At 50.3% G+C, this 17,935-nt stretch overlaps 3 protein-coding genes across 7 annotated transcripts in view; 2 read left to right on the top strand and 1 right to left on the bottom strand.

The window, feature by feature from the left end:
- Rtel1 (regulator of telomere elongation helicase 1) overlaps positions 1 to 8,118 on the top strand; it is a 36,770-nt gene extending 28,652 nt beyond the window's left edge. The window contains exons 17-36 of one of the 4 annotated variants that reach the window (XM_021179587.2): positions 674 to 806; positions 968 to 1,081; positions 1,174 to 1,214; positions 1,400 to 1,485; positions 1,627 to 1,704; positions 2,123 to 2,200; positions 2,515 to 2,661; positions 2,740 to 2,855; positions 3,072 to 3,195; positions 3,299 to 3,449; positions 3,537 to 3,676; positions 4,249 to 4,344; positions 5,455 to 5,653; positions 5,831 to 5,920; positions 6,485 to 6,601; positions 6,826 to 7,050; positions 7,149 to 7,310; positions 7,426 to 7,581; positions 7,660 to 7,760; positions 7,860 to 8,118. In XM_021179587.2, coding sequence (XP_021035246.1) covers positions 674 to 806; positions 968 to 1,081; positions 1,174 to 1,214; positions 1,400 to 1,485; positions 1,627 to 1,704; positions 2,123 to 2,200; positions 2,515 to 2,661; positions 2,740 to 2,855; positions 3,072 to 3,195; positions 3,299 to 3,449; positions 3,537 to 3,676; positions 4,249 to 4,344; positions 5,455 to 5,653; positions 5,831 to 5,920; positions 6,485 to 6,601; positions 6,826 to 7,050; positions 7,149 to 7,310; positions 7,426 to 7,581; positions 7,660 to 7,760; positions 7,860 to 7,940 — 2,435 coding nt within the window. In that variant the 3' untranslated portion in view covers positions 7,941 to 8,118. Of the gene's footprint in view, positions 1 to 673; positions 807 to 967; positions 1,082 to 1,173; positions 1,215 to 1,399; positions 1,486 to 1,626; positions 1,705 to 2,122; positions 2,201 to 2,514; positions 2,662 to 2,739; positions 2,856 to 3,071; positions 3,196 to 3,298; positions 3,450 to 3,536; positions 3,677 to 4,248; positions 4,345 to 5,454; positions 5,654 to 5,830; positions 5,921 to 6,484; positions 6,602 to 6,694; positions 7,051 to 7,148; positions 7,311 to 7,425 lie in introns of those variants that run through there. The other 3 variants (XM_021179594.2, XM_029473923.1, XM_029473922.1) reach the window with 3 other exon arrangements.
- A 2,774-nt stretch (positions 8,119 to 10,892) lies between these two features.
- Arfrp1 (ADP ribosylation factor related protein 1) lies at positions 10,893 to 16,720 on the bottom strand. 2 transcript variants are annotated; one of them, XM_021185437.2, is made up of 8 exons: positions 16,605 to 16,720; positions 15,991 to 16,097; positions 15,696 to 15,783; positions 15,399 to 15,481; positions 13,009 to 13,090; positions 12,619 to 12,689; positions 11,216 to 11,316; positions 10,893 to 11,144 (listed from the first exon to the last, which is right to left on the bottom strand). In XM_021185437.2, exons 2-8 carry the CDS (start codon positions 16,081 to 16,083, stop codon positions 11,057 to 11,059), a joined length of 606 nt encoding a protein of 201 aa, XP_021041096.1. In that variant the 5' UTR covers positions 16,084 to 16,097; positions 16,605 to 16,720; the 3' UTR covers positions 10,893 to 11,056. The 2 variants fall into 2 exon arrangements, with proteins under 2 accessions (XP_021041096.1, XP_021041103.1); XM_021185444.2 differs by lacking the exons at positions 10,893 to 11,144; positions 12,619 to 12,689 and having other exon boundaries at positions 11,217 to 11,316; positions 16,605 to 16,708.
- A 59-nt stretch (positions 16,721 to 16,779) lies between these two features.
- Positions 16,780 to 17,935, top strand: part of Zgpat (zinc finger CCCH-type and G-patch domain containing) — a 14,858-nt gene continuing 13,702 nt past the window's right edge. Inside the window, exon 1 of the mRNA XM_021185456.2 lies at positions 16,780 to 17,631. Coding sequence (XP_021041115.1) covers positions 17,042 to 17,631 — 590 coding nt within the window. The 5' untranslated portion in view covers positions 16,780 to 17,041. The remainder of the gene's footprint in view (positions 17,632 to 17,935) is intronic.

A 17,935-nucleotide genomic window follows, 5' to 3' on the forward strand; every position in this document is an offset into this window, starting at 1 on the left:
TTGTGATAGTGATGCCTTTGAAGGTTGGTGGGTGCTCAGGTAGTGATTTCTTGGTAGTTTTCCCTAGAGGGTGTTCATAGGAAATGAGTTTATTGAGGTCATTGGCCACTTTTGAGACAACCTCAGGCAGGGCAGGTTCCTGAGGCAGGTTCCTGAACACTTTTAAGTTGTTCTGGTGTTTTAATTTCTGGAGCTTCCAAAGATTTCTAGGAATGAGCAGAGTGAGGTTCTAGTCAGTCAGGCATTGCTTGGAACTGTGCTTCCTTCTGAATCTGACCTTACCTACTACTGATGTCACCAGAATCTATGAATTTGATTCCCTTAGCAGTTATGCCTGACACGTCACGAGTTTGGATGCTGCTTCCTCNGTGTGTGCTTTTGGTAGAGTAACTCTAGGTCTAGTGCCACATGTCATGGTTTCTACAGAACTTTGTTGTGGCCAGATTATCTTCTCTGTATTTGCCAGTATCTTTCTGGGTCAACCTCTTTCTTGTTCTCTGGATCCCTGAGAGGGGCCAGATTATAGGCTGGCCTCAGGCCTCAGCTCAGACCTGGCCTTTTGTCCTGATGTGTGCACCTGGATCTGTGTGGATGCAGGTGGCTTGCTCTTTCAACACAGTAGAATGAGGATGGCAGACCTCAGTCCTGTCCTCATACCTAGTTCCCCTTGCAGGGAAGGTGCTGAGCTATTGGTGCTTCAGTCCCAGCCAGAGTATGCGGGAACTGGTCTGCCAAGGAGTCCGTACCCTTATCCTCACCAGCGGTACCCTGGCTCCACTGTCTTCCTTTGCTCTGGAGATGCAGATGTATGTATGAGTCACCTCTGGCTGGAGGTCACAACACTAGGAACATGGTGGGTGGGGTTGGGGATGCTTGCCTGGACTTGAGGGCTTTCTATGGGCCAGTATCCTGAAGGTTCTCAGCACTTGGGTCTATCCCATTATCTGTTTCCTCTGGCCATTCCCAGTCCATTCCCAGTCTGTCTGGAGAATCCACACATCATTGACAAGAACCAGCTCTGGGTGGGGGTTGTCCCCAGAGGCCCTGATGGTGTTCAGCTAAGCTCTGCCTATGACAAAAGGTAAAGGGTCCTGCTTTCTGTGCCTGTCTGTATAGTGTTGAGGGTTGTTGGGGTCTAGGCCTCTCATAACAGCAGCTTGTCTGACTGTACAGGTTTTCTGAAGAGTGCTTATCTTCCCTGGGGAAGGCTCTGAGTAAGTACTATTCCACACATAATTCTTTCTTCCTTCCTTAGGAAACCCTTGTTTTATAACTGGTCTGGTCCTAGACCCTCTACCGTAGTCCATGGGGGTTAGGGGTCCGGAACTCCTCAGTTTGTACTCTTAAGAACCAACAGGGCCCTCAGTAGTCTTCTAAGCCTTGCCTGGACCACTTCCAGGCAACATTGCTCGCGTGGTACCCCATGGGCTTCTGGTCTTCTTCCCTTCCTACCCTGTCATGGAGAAAAGCCTGGAGTTCTGGCAGGTGCGTTCCCCTACATTCCTGAAAGAGAGCATCATCCCATATGACTGAAAGTTTGGGCAAGGAAGTTGGACAGAGCATGTAAACGGGGCTGTGGCCACAGCCCTTACCTGTCCATTTACATCCTAGCTTTTTCTCCCACAGGTACAAGGATTGGCCAAGAAGGTAGAGGCACTAAAGCCTCTGTTCGTGGAACCCAGGAACAAAGGCAGCTTCTCAGAGGTCTGTGAGACAAATTAGGAGTCAGGTGGGGCCTACATCTAGCACCCGTCAAAATCTTCAGCTCACCACTATCTCTGTTCAGGGACTCTGGGTGACTCCAGGCTACCTGTTCTGGACTTTATGCTTACTTCCAAGTTCTTGAGTGTTTCACCATAATGCCCCTAACATGGTTTAGCATGTAGATGATAGCGGTGCATCTTTCTGTCCAAATCTTTGGAACCCAGCAGCTACCCTGTCTATGGGGATCTCTATGTATTCTGGAAACACTAGACTCTGGGTATTAGATGTGCATCTGCTGGTATAATATCATGGAAATGCTCTCATAACCCTGGTGTCTCCTTTGTCTCAAAAAGTAAGATTTAGTTCTCATTTAATAAGATCAGGGAACAAAACCTGATTGACCATCCTTTCCATATAGGTCATCGATGCCTACTACCAGCAAGTTGCCTCCCCTGCGTCTAATGGGGCCACCTTCTTAGCAGTGTGTCGGGGAAAGGTGAGGTCTCTGCAGGTTATCTTGCCCCTTCCTACCTGTTTCTTTTCGTAGTATGAAACAAAGCTCCTGCCTTGGGTCCCACATCCAGCAAACAAATTAGTAGGGAGCTATACTAGGGGCTGTGCTGGGTGCTAATAGCCAAGGAGGTTCTGAGTATGGCAGAATTGACATGAGCCCAGCTGTGGACCTGAGGATGGAGCTTTCTCTTTTCCTGCAATACCTGGGATAGGTGGCTGAAAGGGTTAGGGCATGGGTAGACCACAAGCNTGGGTAGAAGACAAGAGGGGAGAGGAGAATCTGTTTCTTCGTTCTAGGCCAGTGAAGGGCTGGACTTCTCAGACATGAATGGTCGTGGTGTGATTGTCACGGGCCTCCCATATCCCCCACGCATGGATCCCCGTGTTGTCCTCAAGATGCAGTTCTTGGATGAGATGAGAGGCCGGAGTGGGGTTGGAGGCCAGGTGAGATACCACAGAGCTGGGTAAGCAGGAAACTTTGGGGAACAAGGACCCTAATGGCCAAAATTCTTTACTTTCCAGTGCCTCTCTGGGCAGGAATGGTACCAGCAGCAAGCATCCAGGGCTGTGAACCAGGCTATTGGGAGGGTTATCCGACACCGCCATGACTATGGGGCCATCTTCCTGTGTGACCACAGGTACAGGAAGACACTGTGACTATGCCCATTTCTTCTCCCTTTCTAGATCCACAATCCTCCCCTGTAGGAAGCTTATAGCTACCTTTCTGGCCCTGCCAACAGATACTACTCCTTCATTTTGAAGCTTCGGTGTAGTGACTGTAGGGCAGGGATGGCCCTTACCCTTAGTTTCTGTAGTAGAGGACTTGAACTGACAGCCACTCATTCACCCTCCAGGTTCGCCTATGCTGACACCAGNGCCCAGCTGCCCTCCTGGGTGCGCCCCTACCTTAAGGTGTATGACAACTTCGGCCATGTCATCCGAGATGTGGCCCAGTTCTTCCGTGTTGCTCAGAAAACTGTGAGCTCCAAATGCCCAGTTGACTTGCCTGTGTCCCTTCCCTGCCTGAATCCCTTCTCTGGGGAGCAGTGGATGCAAGCCTCCTTACCCTATGATTCTACAGATGCCTTTGCCAGTTCCTCAGGCTGTGACCTCAAGTGTGAGTGAGGGAGAAATTGCTCTCAAGGATGCTACATTGTCCAGCTACTCCCTCTCTACCAGGAAAGCCATGAGTTTGGATGTGCATGTGCCCAGCCTGAGGCGGAAGCCCATAGGTGTGTGGGGTTGGGTAAAAACCACATATTACAGAAGCAGTATACTTGCTTTCTGATAAGCTTTCCTGCCAACACATATTTCTTTAGGATTACCAGCTGCTGGAGACTCTGAGAGCAGCCTNTGTGTGGAGTATGAGCAGCAGACATTTTCTGCCCAGCAGAGACCCATGGGACTGCTAGCTGCCTTAGAATACAATGAGCAGAAGGCTGGGGCATCTGAGGAGCAGGTGTGAAGCGGGGTGAGGGTATCTGGCATGGACATGGACCCTTCCCAGTACATAGGTGGGCAAGTGAGACTCAGCACCACTGTACCATGCCTCATCCCCAGACCCTGGCTCCCATAGTGCCACCACCATGTCTCTTTGGTGGGTCAGTCTGGCACTCTACTCAAAATTTAGCATTTCTACCCCTGGTATGCCCAAAGCTGGCCTTTCTCCCAGCCTGTGCTGTATGAGTGGTGTCTTGAGTTCCTTCTCCTCAGATGCCCTTTGCCCAAAAGCCTTTAAGTTCCTAGATCTGTCTTTGAGCTCCTTCCCTCCATCCCTGCTCTGACAACCAGTTACCATAAATGTGTCCTTCATGTGGCTTTCTCACTGCTACTTGTAAACAAGGTCAAGGGGCATGATATACAAAGTCCAGAACATCAGTGTTGCCATCAGAGTCAGGGTCTGACCCTTCCCTTCATCCATTTCAAGTCTCTATTCAGGATACAGGCAAGGATCCTGGGAACTCAAAAGGATATCACAGGCGCTTTGGAAATTCTGGGTTTGGGTTGAGACCATAGCTGTGTTTCCCTCAGGCACTGGGCTCCTCCACCCCATCTCTCCGGTGCGAGAAGAGGCTGTCTACTGAGCAAAAAGGAGGAAGGAAGAAAGTCAGGCTGGTCAACCATCCAGTAAGTTAGTGTCCCTTGCAGCTAAGATAGCTGCTTGTGGGCATATGTGGGAATCTTACCTCTAACCAAACAAGGGTGTGGCTAGAGTTAAGCAGCTCTGATGTTGATAACCTGGGGCCTCCAGTTCACCATTCTTTCTCTAAGAAGACAATCCCACCTCCCCCTTTTTTAGTTTTGAGACAGGGTCATAAAAAGGCCGGCATTGAACTTAGTATGTAATCAAGAATGACTTTGAACTCTTGATCCCCTGCCTTTACTTCCCAACTGCTGGGATTACAGGCATGTGCCACCATACTCTCTCTGCTCAGAAAACCTTTTCTGCTGGAATCTGTCTTGACACTTAGGATCGTTTGGTTTGGGATTGATAACTGGTTGTGGTTCCCTCTACCATAATGAGCAGAGTGGCCTGCTGCTGGCTCTTTCTGAGTGTGGACACTGACTTATCCATATGAGGAGGAACAGTGTGTTCTCAGTCTCAGATGAAACGTTTAGTTACATTCTAAGCAATTAACCCCTATGTGCTGGAAAGCCCCAAGTGTGGTGGCTTTTGTCCTTGTCCTGTTTGTAAGAAGATTCAGACAGTGCTCAGGAGGGCTGTTGCATCTGGAAGTACACTAGATGTGGAGGCCTGAGCCTGATGATGGCTAGAAATGGTACGGATAGGAGCTGCCTAAGTCAAGCTGCCTTGGGCCCAGGGATTCCCAGAGAAAAGGCCTAGTTGGTAGGCCATGGTCCACAGAGTCTGGCCCATTAGTCACAGTATATGGCTCAGACAACTACTTCCCACAGGTTTCTATAATTCTCTATAGATCTGAGATGTACAGAAATGGGGTGCAGCCTGTTGAGAAGTGTCCTCTGCTGTGGGGCCATATAGGTTCCCTATAGGTTTCTGACTGCTTTTGGTATGATCTCAGACAGGCCTGAGCGNCACCATATTACCAGACCTCGACCTTGTTTCTCTAGCAGCCCTCTACTTTTTGCCGTGGTAGATGGGTTCACAGGCAGCCTGAATGGCAAGTCATTGTGCCCTTGAATCCAAAACCCTGTACTACCTCCAAGGAAGGAGGTAAGGGCTGGCTCTGATAGGACTCTTGATCATATTTCTTCCAGGAGGAACCAATGGCTGGCACACAGGCAGGCAGAGCCAAGATGTTCATGGTGGCTGTGAAGCAAGCACTGAGCCAAGCTAACTTTGACACCTTTACCCAGGCCCTGCAGCACTATAAGAGTTCTGATGACTTTGAAGCCCTAGTGGCCTCTCTCACCTGCCTCTTTGCTGAAGACCNCAAGAAACACACCCTGCTTAAAGGTGCCCTGGTTTTCAAAATTCTGCTATAGGCTTAACACTACAGCAGTGGAGGTGGGGCTGCTTATAGGGCCCAGGGTTGACTCTGATTCCCAGAGACAAGGCCTAGTAGGTAGGCCATGGTCCACAGAGTCTGGCCCATCAGTCACAGTATATGGCTCAGACAACTACTTCCCACAGGTTTCTACCAGTTTGTTCGACCCCACCACAAGCAGCAGTTTGAGGACATCTGCTTCCAGCTAACAGGCCAACGATGTGGCTACCAGCCAGGTAACAGCCTTCCTTTTGGAGAGTAAGCACAGTCAACTGTGGACTTTACCAGTGAGCAAGGTCCCAGGCTAGACGCTTAATCTCAGACTTGAAGGGCAGTTTACACCCGAAATGGGCTTAGGCATCCCTGGCCTCTTGCTTAGCTACTTTAACCAATATTCTTCCAGATTCTGTCTGCAAAGGGTAGCACTTTTTGTTGAACTTTTAGGCATCCAAGAGACCTCCCCTAGGGAATTCATGCTAGAGTCTTGGCTCCTGTCCTACTTCTCTCCTGCCTGAACAGCTGAGCTGGCCCCTCTACTACTGCTGCAGTGCTTTATGGAGGGCAGGTGTGGGAGAGGGGATTTATTTATCCACAGAGCAGTACTTGTTCCAGTGCTTGATGCATGCAGGCATGGCAGAGGGAAAACTTACCTTTGGGCTCAGTAATCATTGAGGTATAGGTATGTATGCCCCTGAGCAGGACTCATTGGGCCCTCTAAGACAGTCAGGTGGGTCTGATGTCAGGGTCCCCTTTCCTGTGTGAGGATTATAAGGCCTAATCTGAGGAGCATGTCTCTTCAGGAAAGAGAGAGCTGGAGTCTAAACTGACCTTGTCTGAAGGTGTAGACAGGCAGCTGGATCCTGGAGAGCACCTGAACCAGGGGCAGCCTCACCTGTCTGCCCATCCAACCTCCAAAGGTACCTTGGCTCCTAAAAACCCCTAGTGGACTTAAAAATCCTTGAAGAGGCAGGCTGGACTGATTGGTTCTTAAATCTATTTGTCCTGAGCAGCTAGCAGACTCTACAGGGATTCCTGGAAAGAAGTGGTGGTGGGGAACTCCCCAAGCCATTTGACACCCCCTACACACCTCCCACCCTTCCAGCTCTCTGAGCCCAAAGGGAGTATCATTTCTCCAAACCAGGAGACACCAGCCATTGTCCAAAAGTGGGATGTGCAGTAGAAAAACCTGGCCAGCCTGCTGTGAGTGACTACCTATCTGATGTCCACAAGGCTCTGGGATCTGCAAGCTGCAACCAGCTTACNGCAGCTCTGAGGGCATACAAACAGGATGATGACCTGGACAAGGTGGTGGCTGTGGTGGCAGCACTGACCACTGCAAAACCTGAACACTTGCCCTTGCTACAGAGTATGTAATCCTTGGGTGTAGGGCATAGGTTCTGGGAAGGGTGGTGAAGGCGGTCTGTGAGGAGTATGTGCAGAGCTTGAGCAGAAGTTTCCCCACAGGATTTGGCATGTTTGTGCGTCGGCATCATAAGCCTCAGTTCCTACAGACTTGTGCAGACCTAATGGGCCTGCCTACCACAGTCAAAGACTTGGAGCTCGCAGGTCCCAGGGATGAGAGCCCAACTGTGCCTCCTGAGCTTACCCACGAGGACCTGAAACCAGGTGAGGGCCCACTGGAAGACTCCTACCCTTGCCCTGTTTGTTACCCTGAGTCCACTGCACCGGGGGCTAACAGAAAGGAAGCCCATAAGTTTCTCGCACTCATTGCTATCTTTAGGGCCCTCGATGTCCAAGAAACCTGAGAAGACCCAGAGTAAGATCTCATCCTTCTTTAGACAGAGGCCAGACGAGAGTGTGAGGTCTGATGATACCACCCCAAAGCCCATGCAACTTCCTCCTAGACTACCCCATGAGCTTATGAAGCCTCANTGGAGTAAGCAATAGGGGCTACAGTGAATGTTGGTTATGGTAGGGCACTGGACAGTGTGCTCACTTAGACCTCCTGCAACAGAATTTGTATGCCCGGCCTGTGCAACTGAGGATACAGTGCTTTTCCAGTGCCCCTCCTGTGACTTCTACCGCTGTTGGGCCTGTTGGAAACTTCAACTCCAGGTTGGGGTCTAACCCTCTCCAGCCCATCAGGCATCTCTCCAGGTGGTGGGGGCTAAGGGAGCAGTGCCTAGCTTCAGTGCCTAGCAGGTATCTCCACAGGCCTCTAGACTGTGTCCAGCTTGTGGTGCTGTTAACAGGAAGCAGAGCATTACACAGGTCATCTGGCCGAAGCCCCAGTGAAGACAGATGGAGCCCTTTGCTTGCCCTGATGTGGCTAAACCCACTGCAGGTCTCATGNTTGGCTGTCCAATGAGATCTGATTCTACTTGTGAAGTTCTGAAACCTCAAATAGCCTATATTGGCATTGCACATGTACCACTGAAGGTGTAGGCTGTTCAATAAAACTAAGTTATCAGGATGGTGTCTGTGTTGTGGTCTTAAAGTGTGTCATGGCATTGTCAAGTGTGGCACATGGTCAATCCCTGCTAAAACAGGATCTCCTGAAGTTCCAGGGCAGCCAAAGCTANAGAAAGACACCTTTTTTAAAAATATGGGAGGATAAAGGCCTGGTAAGATCTTCTCCAGACTTGCAGCATTCTCCATACCAGTTAGCTTTAAGCCAATAAGGAGCTTCCCTCCATCCTTCCCCTGTATTGCCCCTTTCATCAGCTAGACACCATTGTGTCCCCACCACACCAACTATGCACAATTCTGTAGCTTAACCCTCTAGAACACAGCTCCTACTGCAGCTTCAACTCATCCACAGGGGGCATGAACAAACCACACCATCCACCTGCCACCTAGGCTACTTAACACACGTAGGCTTCTAACTAGAATGTATGCTTTGCTCACCTTGTGCTTGCATGTGGTGAGACTACAGGAGCTTGGGATTGTAGGGGGATCTCAAGTATTCCCTCTTTCACCCACTTTATCAAGCCCTTAACAGCTGGAATACTCAGTGGGGACAGTGCCACCCTCACTATGATTGCTCGGCCCTCACCTGGGCTTGGCTTTTAACATGTCCAGGCCCTCCTCTGAGAACTAACCAACCAACAGGTTTGTAGCTTGAGGACAAGGTCAAGGCCCTGGATAGGCAACTCCCATACGCTAGCCTAAGGCGATGTTGCTTTTTGATGCTGAAAAGCAGGCAACCCAGTTTCTGAGAGGCCCTCTTTACCTTTTATAATGAAGGGGCTCAGGAGCTGTTCTTTGAATAGGGGCCATGTCCCTTGTTTCCATGGGCATTCTGTTCTTGCTTTTCCATGTCTAATGTTTCGGGACTTCTCTCTCCTTAGTTCTCTAAACTGACCAATCCCTGTCATCCTCAGTAGGAACTGAGGAGTAGGAACATACCATCACAGACTTTACACACATAACACCCCAGNATATTTCCTTTGAAGGGCTGTGCTGGCTGCAGCAGGCACCAGGAGAACAGTGACACAGTAAGCCCTGTAGCCTTATAGTTGTAGCTTTGACAGGAGTCCTCCAACTTTAGTGAAGTTCAGGACCAGGCACCATTGCCACAATTGTTTCAGTTGCTGATGAAGGGTAGGCTGCCCCAGCTATAGAGGTGCTTGTGTACAGATTTCCTTGTGACTGGCTAACTCTTTACTGCACACAGGACTTTATCCTATACTTGNAGTCAATGTCACCCCAACTTTAGACTTCTTCATATTTACTTTTTATAAAGCTAATCATTTCAGCAAAACAATTACTCTCAAGTTGTGGGAAGCTTCATCCCACTATGCTTCCAAGCTAGCAAGCTCCACACCAGGATGACCACCATCCATAGGAAGGACTATCTGTTCGCTGTCCACCATAAGGTGTCCCAAGGGTCACCCCATGGAACCCTTATTTTCCAGTGTTGACAAAACTGAGTAAAGATGGCCAGAAAGACACCAGTGATATCTTGTACCCTCTGCTAGAGGACATCCCCTTAGTTTGACCATTTTATAANCAACCTACTCTTAATTCCCAGGAGGGTCCTCTAGGAATGATTCAACCAAGCTCCTAGCCTATGTGCAGGACAGTTCCTTGAATCAGTATCTATCCCCTCCTGGTTTTAACTTCTCCATTGCCCCTCCCAGGCCCCCATGGGGAGGTTGACCTGACTTGGACAAGGAGCCACTAGATTTTTCTTAAACCGGTGGCTTAGCCACAGCTCCAAACCTCCCTGAAGAGAACCCTCAGAAGGTACTCCAGAAGAGCTGGCTATAACTGTCAGCCCAGACAATAGGGGACCATCATCTAACTGATTGAAGGGATGGTTAGACAGGCAGCCTTTATTTTAAACATTGTCCTGACCACATGATGAAAATTTTAACCCAGTAGGTCTAGTGGGCATGGCCAGTCCCAGCATAGCTGCTGCCTCCCCAGGAACTTGCACCTTACATGGAACATACACCTCACACACATCTGGAGATGCAAACCCAGTAAGTACTTCACTGACCTGGACCCTGTTGGGACACAGCCCACCTTACTAAAAACATGTGATACACACCTGCACTAGCTAGAACAACACTTGACATAGTGAAATCTGTGTCCTCGGGATACCACACAACCTGTGTATGGGTGTACTGAAACACACACCAGTAAGATCAGCTCTCTCCTTAGGAGATAAAAGCAGACCGAGAATGAGTTAATAAAGGAACTTAGGCTTCCCAGGCAGGTCTACTGAACCCTGTTCTGAGAGTGTATCAGAACCTAGTAGAAAACTCGGTGTGATGCCCCACACCTATAATTCCCACAGATATAGGGAAGGAGGCNGAGAGTTAGATTAACTGGGGCTACAGAGAAATCTTGTCTCTCCCACACATATATCCAACTCCACACAAAACAACTAGGGGCCATGCTGGTCTCTCAGATGTGGGTTCTTTCTCCAAGTGAGATAATCCTTGGCTATTCCCACCTTCTCCATGGGCAAGCTGGACAAAACAGCTAGGTGTCACAGGAACAACTCCCCCCCCCCCCCCCCCCGCCCCATTTCAAGTAGGATGACCTCAAATTCCACTTTGAACCAGGCTAACAGGCCTAGGCATGGCCTCATGCCTCCCTGTCCTCACAAGGTGGGAGGGTTCCAGACCCTGACATGTCTGTCAGGCAGGGCTCTAAATCTCTGTCAGGGGATGGAGGTGTAGGGCATGTAGATCTGGATCGTTGGCGTGCCCCATGTTTGTCTCTGAATACCTACACTTTTCCAGACACAGAGAAAAGTTTGTCTTAGAGAAAACATAAAGCAAATAAAAGAATGAACAGACAAAGTCAGCTCAACCCCCAGTGTCAGTAGGATAGAAGCCAGCAGAGAATACTCTTCCAACACTAGGAGACGAATAGTCCAAGACTGAGGTTGGAGGTGCTTATGTGATGTCCCTCTGCCGTGGTGGCCGGTGAACATTNCGCACGACACACTTCACCATCCATTCGATGCCCTCTCGAACTCCTTTGCTGTGGAGACAGTATGTGTGAGACAGGGCTAATCTTGGCCCTGAAGACCGCAGAGTAAGATCTCAACTCACCCTGTGAGGGCAGAGCAGGCCTGGGTCAGACAATCTCGCCGGCCAATCTTACAGGTACAGTCACTGAATGCAGTCTTGATGTCAGGAATGGAGAGGCAAGTCTGGCAGGGAAAGTGAGACTCTGAAGAACATTCCCACCTCTAGCTCCATATAGCTGTTTATTCACTTGGGCTTTCTGGAAGGCCATAGTCAATCACTCTAAACATTCTGTAGGGGTGAGTCTACTCAGGGCTCCTGGATCTTCATCCTCATAGAAACCAGTGGTCAACACACATGGTCAACAAGTCTACTGCTGATGGCTTTGGAAGTCCACACATAGCCCAAGAAAACCTTCCTCACCACCTCCAAGACTAATCCCCAGAACATCTACCAGCAGGACACTGGGAACTAAGTCAGGAGCTCAAATGCCAAGTGAGGCAGGGTCCATGGCCCTAGGGGTGAGAAGCCTCGGTAGTATTCAATGGTTCCTCTGTCCCCTTGTTCATTTAAGAGAATACCCCTGTGTTCCTCAGCCAAGTACCAGAGACTTACCTAAGTCCTCACGCGAATGAGTGGAGGACAGGTCATGTCAGATGAGAATGGGTAAATACATGGGGCCTATGGAAAGTAAAGCTTCCTTGGCCCTCCAGATACTGTTGGCCATCACGTCCTCTACAGCTCTTACTATACAGAGCCTCTTTAGTAAGACGGTAGGGACTTTGTATAGCCAGAAGTCCAAAGGGAAGTAGCATATCTAAGAGTTTGTCCACTGTCTTCACTTTTCCACCCCCACTTTAAAAACTGAAGATTTGCTTTTTTTTATTATGTATATGTATCTGGAGGGTATGGACAAATGAGCACAGGTACCTACTAAAGCCAAAAGTGTCAGAAACCAAGAAGCTGGAGTCCCAGATGGCTGTGAGCCACCTGACGTGGGTACTGGGACTCAAACTTGGGTCTTCTGGAAGGGCAGTTTAAGTTCTTAATCACCTAGACATCTCTGAGGCACTCCCACACCTGAGTCTTTCTCTAGGCTCCATACTCTCAGAACCTCTGGGGGCATCCGCAGACACAGCCCCTGGCCCTCCNTTTGGAAGACAGGTGACACCAGCACTCTGGGTCCTACATCTAATAGGAACATGCTGCTTCTAATAGTGACAGCTCTTTGTGACACACAGAGAGAAACTGAGGGTCCTACATCTAATAGGAACATGCTGCTTCTAATAGTGACAGCTCTTTGTGACACACAGAGAGAAACTGAAGTTGGCAAGGTAGAGATCCTAAGAGTGTGGAAGAAGGGTGCCAAGAAAGGCAGAGAGGAGATTGGGATGGATGGACACCAAGTTTTGGAAATCTGAAGAGGCATACATGTCACTTTGCTTGCAATGTCGATAGAGGCTCTATAGCAGCTTTGTGGGGCTCACCTCCACATCCTGCTTGTTGGCCAACACCAGGATGGGAACACCGTCCAGTGCTTCACTCGAAACCACCTTCTCTGAGGAAAGCAGGAGAGGTGGTGCCTTGCACCCAGTGTCCTATTCATGACTGCAGGCTCTGCCCAGGCTCAAGGTATATACAAACAGATCCCTTCCACCCTTCCCCTTATATACTAGACAGCCCAAGCAACATGACCGAGGCTTTCTTGGCACTGGCATCCAGGTGTTAGCCCAGCCTCCCTCAACGAAAGTTCCAGACATGTGGGAGGATCCAGATTATACTGATACCACCCCTTAGTACATCCCTCCCCACACAATTCCCTAGATGTAGGTCTTCCCAATCATCTCTCCTTCCCAGAGTGGCCATGCTACACTCACCAAATGCCTCTTTTGATTCTGACAGCCTTTCTTCATCAGTGGAATCAATTACATAGATGACACCATGGCACTCTGCATAGTACTAGAAGGAAGAGGATAAAGCTGGGGCGAGAGGTACTCATAGCTGGATAGTGAGACCGTGTGTCACAACTAGCAGAAGAGGCCCTGAAGAGGAAGAGACAGGCAGCGAGTGGTGGGAATCTTTGCCATCCTAGGGCCACAAATGGGCACAACCCAGTGGGAAGAGTTGCTAAAAAGTTTTCTGAGACTGATTAGTAGTAAAGATACCAAAGCACCTTTGAGGACAACTTGCTGACTCTAGCAGGGTGATCAACTACCTTCTGCTTAGAGGCTCCTCCTGAGAACCCACCTGTTGCCCTGGCTAAGATGATGTTAAGAAAAGAGTAGGAGACANGCCTAGAGGCTGAGAAGCCAAAAGAGGCTCAGGGCTGAGGTCNGCACTGTCTATGACGCTACCCTGCCTGAACACAACTGAAAGTGCTCAACTCAGGCTTCTGCAGGGTGGATATAGCCAGTCCTGGGCTTTCAACAAGGGACAGCATTGTTAACACAGGACAGATAGGACAAAGTAAGCACAGGAGATGGAGATCCACACAACAATGGAGACACTGTGCCTATAATAGCATACACTTGGGACAAATAGCATACACTTGCCACTTTACCTCAGGACCAATCTGGTTCCCTGATCCGGTCTCAGTGAGAAGTCAACACTGACTGGTAAAATAACATGCTACAGACAGGGTAGGATGAAACCACTGAGTGGACAAGGAGTACTTCATTCCAGTCAGTGAAACCCCTTCCCCACCTACATTTCCCATGGAGTCCTGGAGGCCAGTTCCAGGTTCCTTTTGCAGGGCTTTGCAGCCAGACCCATACAGGACAGCTCCAGGTTTGCAACGGGCCTGGCACAGAAGCTGCCAGCTCTGGGGCAGGGCAGTAGGTTAGCCTATTGCTAGAGGCATGAGAACTGGCAGGTCCTACTGTATTTATGAGGGATTTATGATAATAGAGGATGATATGAGGTCTCATCCCAGTGAAGTCAGTGAGTCAGCAGGCAGTACTAGCAGCTTCAAAGGTTCTAAGAAATGTCTTATGTGACTTAGGAACCAAGTAGCTAGATCCACTCGTCACATCTGCCAGGCTTGGTATACAAGATATACTGCTACAAGATATACTGCTTGGTCAGAAAAGTACATACCAAAATCCTAAGGCAGATATAAGTAGCACACATGGGGACTTAGTTTCTATCTCAAGGTTCACCAGAGCACCCACTGTGGAGAGCAACTTGCCTATCAGTGGTACCATTCTAGACAGAGAACAGTGGCCAGAGTGAGAGAACTTATCAGTATAGGTTCCATTCACCAAGGCCAATGAAGCCACTGCTAAGTGTTTCACTTGATAGGACATCACTGTAACTAAAGCACCTGCATTAAAGCACTGGACTGGGCCAAGTGACCATACCAACTACAGAACAAAGGACTGCTGAAGGAAAGTCAAGGCTTGCTCTGCTCAGTGCTGGACTTAGTGCCTAATAGGCTGGGTGGAGGAGACGCCAGTGGAGGAATGTATACAGAGGGAAGTTTCAGGTGTCGAAAACCAATGCCTAAAGAAGAAGGTGCTGTCTGCCTCTGAGAACACCCTCCTTGGAAGGGTAAAAGGCCATCTAAAAGAACAAGCTAGAATGAAGCAGACAGACTCAGAGAACACAGGTTTTGGGCCCTCCCTGTCTATGAACTCTGCCATTTTTATCCACCTGTTAGAGGATAGGCTATATCCTCACTGAGTTCCTCAGCAAGCACTTTGCATAGACTACCCTAAGAACAATGCTTCTTTCTTTGGGATTGAAGAAAAGATTGGGTACTCCCTGGGGGAATTCCCTTGATGTCACTTTCGTGGTGACTCTAGCCCTGGTTTTTATCAGAGTGAGACAGAAAGCAACTTGGGAACCTGGGATAGGATCCAAGAGAAAACCTTTAGACAGGGCCAAGTGTATGATAAGCAGGTAAAAGTGGTTGCTACACAAGCCTGATAATCCAAGTTTGATCCTTGGAACCCACATAAAGGTGAGAAAATAGTCTACAAATTTGCACCCCCCCCCCAATAAAAATAACTTAAACCCGGCAGTGATGGCACACGCCTTTAATCCCAGGAGGCAGAGGCAGGAAGATTTCTGAGTTCAAGGCCAGCCTGATCTACAGAGTGAGTTCCAGGACAGCCAGGGCTACACAGAGAAACCCTGTCTCGAAAAACCAGAAAAACTTAAAAAAAAAAAAATTAGAAAATCTTAGGAGTAAATGTGGAACTCTCACAGAAAAGACTATGAGGGGCCATCTAGAGAAAAACAGGATCAAACAGGTAGTGTGTCTTACCTTGTCCCACAAAGACTGCAGCTCTTCTTGCCCACCTAAGTCCCAAAACATGAGTCGAGCCTTTCCCACGTCCACAGTGCCAACTGGAGAGAGGACAGAANGAGCTAGCTCCTGACCTTTACACACAAGGTTCCAGCTCTCCCCAGGATGGGACAAACCATTCTGGTACCAATCCCAGGGAACTTGAACACAGAATAGAAAAACAGGGTTCTGACCACTGGTCAGCTGGGTTGTGGACCTTACAGCATCCATCTCTAAGGGACCTCCTAAGATTATATCCCTAAGGTGCCCCCTTACTGTTTAGACCCACGGTAGTGGTGATTTTGGATAGACTCATCCCCTTGTAGTTCTTGTTAAAGCGTGTTTTTGACTGTTCCAGGAAGGTCTGAGGAAAAAAAAGAGAGGGGGTTAGATAGCAGCAGCTAGAGTAGTTTTCCNGTGTCCTTCCCACCTATCCCTTCACACCCATGCACCCATGCACGCCNCNGCCTGTGGCTCGCTTTTCAGGAGGCTGGTGACTACTAACCTGTAGCCTTGGGGCGGGGGTTAGATAAGGCAGGGAATGGGAACTGGTGAGAGAGCAGGGACCTACCGTCTTCCCAGCATTGTCCAGGCCCAGGATCAGGATGCAGTATTCATCCTTCTGGAACATGTACTTGTACAACCCCGAAAGCAGCGTGTACATCCTGTTCTGGCACCCTGAGAGATGTCAACGTGTGTACCGGGGGCATCGCCTCCTGCCCTGCCCGCTTCATCAGCGGCCCGCCTCTCCTGCTAGTTTTTAGACTTGAAGCCTCGCGGATCCTGACTCTTCGCCCCCACCCCCACCCCTTTCTGTTAAAATCCCTGACCCTGATTCCCCTGANGCCATCGCTGACCACGTGCTAGACCTGGGCCACTCCCACTTAATGTCATCTTTCATAATACACCATCAATTCGGAGTCCTGAAAAGCCGTGGCGGCCTGATCTGCTCCGCCTTCCTAAGGCTCCTCTTTCCAAACCCTCAACTCAGAACCAGGAAACGCGGCCNGCGACTTAAGTCTAGGAAGCGACCAGAGAGGCAGAGCTTCTGAGGAGGGTCGGTTTNGGNTTCCCGCCGCCGCCAGGCCCACGGAGCCTGGGAACCAGCAGCTGAAGCCACTTCCGTCCCCCTGTTCCAGGACTTTAGAACCCCGGCCCCTCAGTCCAGCTGAGGCCCACCCGTACCTGCTCAGATCTTGGAGGAGGAGCCGCCGCCGCCGCGTTCCTAACCCAACGACCTCACGCTGACCCCTCACAGTGCCTGACGGAACTNGGAGCGAAGGACGGAGCACGGGCGGAGTCGCATCCCAGCGGCCCCCGCGCGCAGGTACTTCCGGCAGCTTCGGCTCTCCGGCGGAAGTGCCCGGCGGAGGGCGGAAGGCTAGCGCGTGAGCTTAGCTGTCGAGGCCGGAAGCCCTTCTAGGCTGCGAGCGCCGTCCGGAGGTGGGGTTGCGGGCCGCCGAGGACGGGGCGGGTGACGTGCAGGTCCCCCTCGGCGGAGCCGCAGCCCTCNTCAGGCTCCGTAGTGGTTTTGGGGGCGGCGTTGCCCTGAGTTCTTCTTACTGCTCTTCCTCCTGTTTTTGTCTGCGGTCAAGGTTCCGAAACCCGCCTGCAGGGTCGGGATGGACGAGGAAAACCTAGAGACTGCCCTGCAGACCTACCGGGCCCAGCTGCAGCAGGTAGAGCTGGCGCTCGGTGCTGGCCTAGACGCTTCTGAGCAGGCGGACCTGCGTCAGCTGCAGGGCGATCTAAAGGAGCTGATTGAGCTCACCGAGGCCAGCCTGCTGTCGGTCAGAAAGAGCAAGCTGCTGTCTACAGTGGACCAGGAGAGCCCAGCTCAAGAGGATGCTGAGTACCTGGCTTTCCAGAAGGCTATCGCGGAGGAAGTGGAAGCGCCCGGCGCCCCCTGCAATGACTCGGAGACCGCCCCTGGGAGCGAGGTGCAACCGGGATCCACCTCCTCTGCACTGGAGGAGGAGGAGGAGGAAGAGGAGGACCCAGATCTGGAGGAACTGAGCGGTGCTAAAGTGAATGCCCCCTACTACAGCGCTTGGGGCACGCTGGAGTATCACAACGCTATGGTAGTGGGCGCCGAAGAGGCGGAGGATGGTTCTGCCTGCGTCCGAGTCCTCTACCTCTACCCTACCCACAAGTCCCTGAAGCCCTGTCCGTTCTTTCTGGAGGGAAAATGCCGGTTCAAGGAGAACTGCAGGTAAAAACCCTCTGCTGCTAGCAATGAGGGGCACGCAGTCGGGACCACCGCTGTGGCCTGCCNCCACAACTAGTTTGGCACCCAGCAGAGTTGGTAACAGAGAGTCCAAACCTCAGGTGACTGACAGGCTTTTACAGAAGTGTTCTCAGTGTGTTTACTTAGATTTTTCTTGCATACATCAAGAAGTTTGAAAGAGCTTATGTTGAAAAGATAGGGCAATCCTTCATCAATATTCTTCTCCAAGGTAAAACTTTTTTTTTTCCTGTGAGATAGCAGTGTAGTAACTCTCGCTGTCCTTGAATTC

This window comes from Mus caroli, chromosome 2 (assembly GCF_900094665.2).
Source record: "Mus caroli chromosome 2, CAROLI_EIJ_v1.1, whole genome shotgun sequence".
Lineage (NCBI taxonomy): Eukaryota > Metazoa > Chordata > Mammalia > Rodentia > Muridae > Mus > Mus caroli.